Source organism: Scardinius erythrophthalmus (assembly GCF_964197995.2).
Source record: "Scardinius erythrophthalmus genome assembly, chromosome: 10".
In the NCBI taxonomy this organism is placed as follows: Eukaryota; Metazoa; Chordata; class Actinopteri; order Cypriniformes; family Leuciscidae; genus Scardinius; species Scardinius erythrophthalmus.
Window position 1 is genome coordinate 28,415,538 of NC_138230.1, and position 8,060 is coordinate 28,423,597.

The 8,060-nt window shown below is 37.8% G+C and overlaps 1 protein-coding gene across 2 annotated transcripts; it reads left to right on the forward strand.

Annotated features, from left to right (window-relative positions):
• Positions 1 to 1,279: 1,279 nt before the first annotated feature.
• Positions 1,280 to 6,866, forward strand: ccn2b (cellular communication network factor 2b). Of its 2 annotated transcripts, none has more exons than XM_081376006.1 (5): positions 1,280 to 1,412; positions 2,310 to 2,526; positions 2,712 to 2,975; positions 3,270 to 3,481; positions 5,202 to 6,866. In XM_081376006.1, the coding sequence occupies exons 1-5, from the start codon at positions 1,356 to 1,358 to the stop codon at positions 5,505 to 5,507; spliced, it is 1,056 nt and encodes a 351-aa protein (XP_081232132.1). In that variant the 5' UTR covers positions 1,280 to 1,355; the 3' UTR covers positions 5,508 to 6,866. The 2 variants fall into 2 exon arrangements, with proteins under 2 accessions (XP_081232132.1, XP_081232133.1); XM_081376007.1 differs by having other exon boundaries at positions 2,712 to 2,963.
• The last annotated feature ends 1,194 nt before the right edge of the window (positions 6,867 to 8,060 follow it).

The window sequence follows — 8,060 nt, forward strand, 5'->3', positions numbered from 1 at the left end:
TGTGTGAACATACATTCACATTTAAATGGGAACATCTATGTGCAATATATGTACACAATTAAGGATACAACTTTGTGATTATTACATGTAATGCTATTTTTGTCTTCATTTATAAATATTTTATATGTATTAATATACAGTCATACATGGTCAATGCATATATTGCAGTATATTGAAAAATATAAGCACTATAGTTTCCCATATATGGAAATGTATTATGTAATATATCGTATTATATGTTGCAGTATATTCCCTTATATTTTTGATCCGTAAGGGTAATGCTAGCTAAATAACTGCTGAATGCACCTTTAAACTTTAAATTTAGAAATTCTGTCATCATTTACTTAAAATACATCAGTGTTTTTTGTGCATACAATAACAGTCAATGGTAGTCCTAGTACTGTTTGTTTTGAACCCCACTTACTTTCATTTTATAGACAACTTTTTTTTTTCTTCAAAATATCTTCTTTTGTGTTTCATAAGAGAAACAAGAATAACAACAGAATATCACCAGATTTTGGAGTTGACACTTTTTCTTCAGAAATGTAAAAAAGTCTAGTTTGAACCACTTGCTGTTTTTGAGCACATTTTGTCTCTTTTCTCTGACTGACATGCTTCAGGAAATAGCTGCAATGCAGGAAAAATAAACAATTTCATTCTACCATGTTTCTTTCTCTGCACCTGACGGATTTCATGAGCTTGTTTTGTATTTCCACTAAACACACTGTCTCTGTGTAATTTTGTCCCAACAAACATTAATTTGTCGGCCGTGTCATATCCTGCCCTGCAGGCCTGTCTAACATGACATCATGTGGTGGGAAATAATATATATATATATATTTTACTGTTTAATGCAATACTGTTTGATGCCAGTCCAAACATGAAGCATGCACGCATAGTTTCACACATCACTTGTATGACGTCTAAACATTGTTGCATTACAACAGTATCTGATAAACATTCTAATCTATCATCTGCCAAAACATCTTTAACCATCCTGTAGATTGGCCTACATTAATTTTCCGATAAACGGTAGTCAAACCATGTGCAGAAACCAGACTTTTTCCCATGTGCACGCTCTGGAATCTGTGGTATGATTAATTGAAAGGCTGGTCGACAGCATCTCTTGCGTTTTCAAACATTATGGAAAACCATCTGGAATTGAAATATTTTCACCCCTCTGGGTCGCGTGGCATGGCTTGACTCCGGTGGGCTACACCCCATTCTGGTAGTATTTAAAGAGGGGCTCTCTGCTCTCCACTTCACAACAGTCCTGCAGTCTAACCGTGATCACAGACACCAGAGAACCAAAACAAACCCGTGGAGTGTGCTTCTGTTGGGAACTCTTTGAGGAAATGGCTGGAACAGTATTCACCAGATCATGCATCGTTCTCTGCTTGCTTATACATATGGTGAGTGAACACATCAATAATAAATTCAAAGTAAAAGGACCTGTATTGCTATAAGCTTTATGCAGAATTGACATGAATTAGCTGATTTGATTATGTAAGTTAATTATTTATTATTTTACTATCATTTCAAATTACACAATGAGACACACAGGAATTAAATAATCAGTGTACAAGTGTATGTTTGTGCTACTATCTGCAGAGTGAGGCGGTAAGTTGGGGATGTGTTTAACATCTTAACTATAGTTTTGGGTAATTTGGTCTAATTAGGTTTCATTTAATGCATTATTATAATGTTTCCCATGATAACATGTGAGGGGATTATGTATGTCAGTAACTGGTTTGTGTTCACATATGATGCTCAGAACAGTGATCTCAATGCAAACTGAACCATTTGAAGGAAAATATTCTGCATACTTTTAATGTATAATATTTATATATACAAGCTGTATTTGATAATTATGCCTAATTTATTATTATTATTTACTGTTTTATATTCAGTATAGCAGTCTCTTAAACCTATGATATTTTTTTCTACACCTTTTATCATTTTAAACATGCCTCATATGATGAAGTTATACTAGTGTAATTCCAAAACATCACTTCCCAAGTGACAAATCTACATAATCTCTAATGCATTTTATCCCCCCATGTGGCCATCAAGAGTATTGCATATGGACAGTCTGATCTATTATTTTTTTCCAGGCAGACAGACACATTTTAGAATAAACAACTGTCAAACAACATAGAGAAAACATACCTTTTGTTCTGTGCATGCTCTGGAATCTATGGTATGATAAAACTGTTATTACCACAGATTTATGAAAGAAAGCTTCTGGTGAGGGATTGCTAAATCTGATGCAAGTTGAAATCCTAACATTGTGTCATTGTTCTATGCAGGCGATGTGTCAGGAATGCTCTCAGCCCTGTGATTGCCCAGCTGAGAGCCCTTTATGTCCTGTAGGCACCAGTCTAGTGCTGGACGGCTGCAGCTGCTGTAAAGTCTGTGCTCGACAGGCAGGAGAGCCCTGCTCTTTCCTGGAGCCATGCGACCATCATAAAGACCTGTATTGTGACTATGGTGTGCTCAGTGACACTGAGACAGGCATCTGTATTGGTGAGTATATGGGTGCAATGTTGTGTTTTGGAATGTAATTTAGGGGTTACACATTTTGTTATATAAAGAGGAGAGAATTGAAATGAAAATCAATGTTTCTGCATGTATTACACTACACTTTTTGTCCACAAGTGGGAGCCTCTCATTGTTATGAAGTTGTCTTATGTCTGTTGCATGTGTTGCAGCTCAAGAGGGTCAGACGTGCGACCTGGGGGGTGTGATTTACCGCAGTGGTGAGACGTTTCAGCCTAGCTGCAAACATCAGTGTGTTTGCATGAATGGGGAGATTGGCTGCGTACCAACCTGTGCAAGCAACATACGCCTGCCCTCTCCAGACTGTCCCTACCCACGACGTGTCCAAATCCCCGGCAAATGCTGCGAGGAGTGGGTGTGCGACCAGATCCCACAAGAAGACACCTTCCAGTCAGCAATGGCTGGTAGGTCAATCGGCAAGTCAAATTTTCTTTCATTTTGCTTCACCATGTTGAAACAGCTGCTTCTTTATCAAATCTCCCAATCTCCCGAAAGCCCTGTCATTGGGTGTGGGGCAGATGGGGACCACCTATGAATAAAAAATAATGAAATATGGTCCTGGCGGGCCCTGTGAATTTCCACATTTCGGGTCTTTTTCCATAGCAAACTTATTTTACTAGCCGCTCTGCATGACAATAATATCCTTTCCATTTTCATGTAAGTTATTGTCATTGGCACATGGATTTAACACCCACTTTCTCTTCTTTCAGCATATAGAGAAATAACTGATCAGGGTGTCCAGTCTGAGAGTGCAAGGGACAACTGCATCGTTCAGACCACTGAATGGAGTGAATGCTCTGCAACTTGTGGCATGGGTGTGTCCTCTCGTGTAACCAATGACAATGAGCAATGCCAGCTGGAACGGCAGACCCGCATGTGCATGATCCGCCCCTGCCATGCAGAGCTGGAAAAGGACATAAAGGTAAGAAGGGTTAAGACCACAAAGTAAAGCTGAAAGTATACTTCCCTTGTCCATGTTCCACTCCGGACTGTGGACAGTCCGCATGAAATAATTTTCGTCCTCTATGTAGTGCGCATGCACTGAATGTGTCCATCCATGCACTTTATCAACAGAGTATACTTTGAAACACTGTAAAAAAAAAATTACATCCCCAAGTCAAAAATTTCTAGTGACTGATAACATCAAAATTTTTCAATAATAGTCTGACGTATTATTTCTCATTGAGCCAATGTTAACAGACTATTGCAACAAGAATTGCACTTGGGCCAATTAAAATTTTTAGATGAGACCAGTCACTAGAAAATTTTGACTTGGAGAGATTAGAATTTTTTTACAGTGAAGGCTTGTGTGATTAATTGTGAGTTAGATGGAGCAGAAGTATACAATGTGCTTTAAAGGCTTAGTTCACCCAAAAATTTAAATTCTGTCATTAATTACTCACCCTCATGTCGTTCCAAACCCCTAAGACCTTCGTTCATATTCGGAACACAAATTAAGATATTTTTTATGAAATTCGAGAGCTTTCTGACCCCCCCATTGACTGCAACATGACCACCACTTTCAAGGCCCAGAAAGGTAGTAAAGACATCGTTAAAATAGTCCATGTGACTAAAATGGTTTAACCTTAATGTTATGAAATGATGAGAATACTTTTTGTGCGCAAAAAACAAGCAAATTCTAGTCGCTTCATAACATTAAGGTTGAACCACTGTAGTCACATGGACTATTTTAAAGATATCTTTACTACCTTTCTGGGGTAAGAAAGCTCTCGAATTTCATCAAAAATATTTTCACATGTGTTCTGAAGATGAACGAAGGTCTTACAGGTTTGGAACGACATGAGGATGAGTAATTAATGACAGCATTTTCATTTTTGGGAGAACTAACCCTTTAAGGCTGAAACTATGAAGTCCTTGACATGATATGTAGGGGAAATGATATGCATATTAAGAATTCACTGCCATGACTTATTCACTTGTTCCCTTGTTTTATTTAGTTTAATAATGGCCATGTCACAACTAATATATTGTGAAAGCAAATTAATACAAGTTGCCACAATTTACTTAAAATGAGGAAAGTAATTTATGCAATGTAGGGAAAAAGTCTTAATTCGTGGCCATGATTTCGACATCACAACACGTCATGTGAGGGGCTCCATACTAAAAATACTTACGCAAGTATTTTATATGTGATTGCATTCTGAAGTGTGTCGCAAATCATAATGTGATGCAAGTATGCATTGTTCCATGGTGCATTATGGCGGCCACTAGTGTAAAATGTGTTGTTGTGCAGATCAGGTCAGCTTCTGTCTTGGTTCCTGAAGAAAATCTGAGAAATTTTGTTAATCAAAATAAACTAATGAGTTAAGCAGGTTAGTTGAACTGTCAACATGTTTATAGCTATTTAATGGCACAACATTTTAAGAGTAAAGACGAAAGTTTTTGTTGTACAGCCCGTACAGTGATTTTAACAGGGGAAAATGTAGTAGGCCTATACCCGGGCCTTTACCCTATCGCCTCCTTGAATAGGTATAAAGTTTATTACGGTTAGAGTAATACAAAAACGCATGCCTAACGGGACCCAGTGCATGACGAAAATTTGTTTATGGTCTTCACTTTTTTCAGTAAACCTATCAAAAACCATCTTAAATATTAATAGCCCACCTCTTCCCCAATTACAGAGAGGGAAGAAATGTGTGCGGACCCCAAAGAGCCAGCGCGGGATGCGTTTCGAGTTGTCTGGATGCCAGAGTATCAGGCTGTATAAGCCAAAGTTTTGCGGGGTGTGTACAGACGGCCGCTGCTGCACACCTCATGCCACCGTCACAGCCGAGGTGGAGTTCCGCTGTCCTGAGGGCGACACTTTCAGGAAGAGGATGATGTTTATTAAGACCTGCTCCTGTCATCACGATTGTCCCCGTGAGAACGATATCTTCCTTGCCTCAAACTCACGGAGAATGATTGGGGACTATGATAATGACATGTGAGGAGCTGTCCAGTGTAACACACACACACACACACACACACACACACACACACACACACACACACACACACACACACTGATAATCAAGCACATGTGCACATGAGGCAGCTCCGTGTTTTACTGAACCCTGAAATACTCACGCCCTGTGAGCATAGAATGTTTGACATGAAGTGGGCATTTTTATTGGCCCCGCAAATCTTCTCTTCTCTTGTTTGTAATTTTTGATGCTCTGAAGTCATCTGGCTGTTTGACTGGTCATGCTACAGCAGACCTGAAGCACTGAGAACTTTGTGTTAATAGGATAGTTCACTCAAAAATGATAATTCTGTCATCATTTACTCACCCTCATGTTGTTTCAAGCCTATGAGCTGTTTTCTTTTTCTTTTTGGGAACACAATAGGGGAGTTTTTGAAGAATCTTGATGCAGCTCTTTTCCATGATAAAAATTCATTGTGATTACATCTGTAAAACTCAGAAAAGGACCACGAAAGACACCAAGGAAATCAAACGAAATATAGGACATACAATTTTTACATTATAGTTGAAATATTCTTAAGTCATTATGTAGTTCTGCATAATGAATAGACAAATTTAAATCAGTAACAATTTAATCACTATAAACTGTTATTGTGCAGAGAAGGGGTGAATGAAGATTCTTTAAAAATTCTCCAAATGACATAATTTGGGTTTGGAATACTGTGAGGTTAAATAATAACATTTTTTTTTTTTATGATTTGTATTATTATAATAATTTTGATTATAAATAATGATTATTTTTGGGTAAACGATTCCTTTAAGACATTGTGTACTAATGGAGTAGTTAATTTCAAGAACGTTTTCCTCAATACAGGAATAGATTGAAATGACAATAATGTAATCATACAATTGATATGTATTTTTTCTTTAATTTGTAAAATGTCATTGGGTCATCATTATTTACGATTATTTTTACCTTACAACAAGGAATAATATTTAACAACTGATGTAATAACTTTTAATATTTGTATCTAATTGAACACAATCTGTCAAGTATGAAAATCTAAAATGAGCCCCAAAGTATTTTGGGAAGAAAACATTCCAACAAAAGAGGCTCAGATAATGAGATACTGCCTATGTTGTTTACTGTTTATTTAATAGAAAATGAATGGAAAAGAATTGAACAATGACGAATACACCTTGTGTAAATAATGTTAGACCGTGTACAGATTGTACTAATTTATGTAACTGTCGTTTAACTCTTAAATGTAGTTTTGTACGTGTACTGTATTACTCTGTGTTCATTGTAATCACCTGGCAATGATACCAGCGAGTTATTTTCTGATGCACTTTTATTTTCCAATAAAGAAATTATATTTTTATATATACTCTGTGGATTATTGAAGTCACTTAATCCTATACCAACAAAAGGCAACTGCACATTTAAAGGGCCCCTATTATGGATGAATTACCTTTCATGTAGCGTGTAACATAGTTCTACTGTAAGTGAATGAAAACATCCTACAAAGTTTTAAATCTGAAAGTGCACTGTATATAAAGTTACTGTCTTTCAAAAGTAAGAGTCGACTCTGAGTCACTGAAATGAATTGACCGTTCGCTAAGCCCCGCCCTCCTTAGTTACTGTTGCTACGCCTGACAAGCTTTTGCGCCTGGCACGTCTATTACAGTATGTATGCACCGGTGTCAGACATTCCCAAGGAGATAATTAGTCATTTTTGCCGAACAGGTGATATCTGACAGAGCAAGACAAAAGGGACTGCAGTATGCATTCGAGGGATATATCCACGACATAATATGTAACTTGGGTTTTAGGTTTCGGGAAGGAAAAAAATTCCCCCCCCCCCCCCCCCCGTCCAAACTTTTAGGATACCGGGTATCAGATTTGTACAATCCATACGCACAACGCTGTGGCATGTTTCCCTCGCTCAAAAGCTTGCCAGACCTCTCGCTCCTAGTTACGGTTGCTAATCCACGATTGGCCTGTGGCGGTTTTTCGGCCGTGGCTTAGCGAACGGTCAATAGGGGTTATGCGCAACATACTTCCGGGTTCTACAAAACGGGTATAACTACTTCCGGTCGTCAGCTACTGAGGTAAACACAGCGTAGGAATGGTGACCTTTTATAGCAGGTGTTTACAGGAGCTACCCATTCTATCCATTTCAGATGTACATCGTATTGCCAAACGGACTTCCAGAGCCCCGAGTACTCCGTTAAATAAAGGATTTAAGTTTTTAAGCCTCCTCATTTATTCATGATTATGAAGGTATGTAAGTTAGTATATGTAGCTTTTGGTAATGGCACCCGATGTAGAGTTAGCTAACTATCAGTAAGTTCGTTTAGACTTGTATGCTATCATAGTAGTTTAACCTTTTATATTTGCTTGCAGACGATTAAAACAATCAAATGAAGACTGCGTTTTATTTTTTTATAAAAAAAATTTTTCTGATACTTAAGCATTCGTGACTTTTTAACTAAAACAGAAATAAGAATTGTATTCTAAAAAAAGCGCAAAATAAGTTACCTCAGAGATCACCTACCGCTGCAGATGCGTACGGTA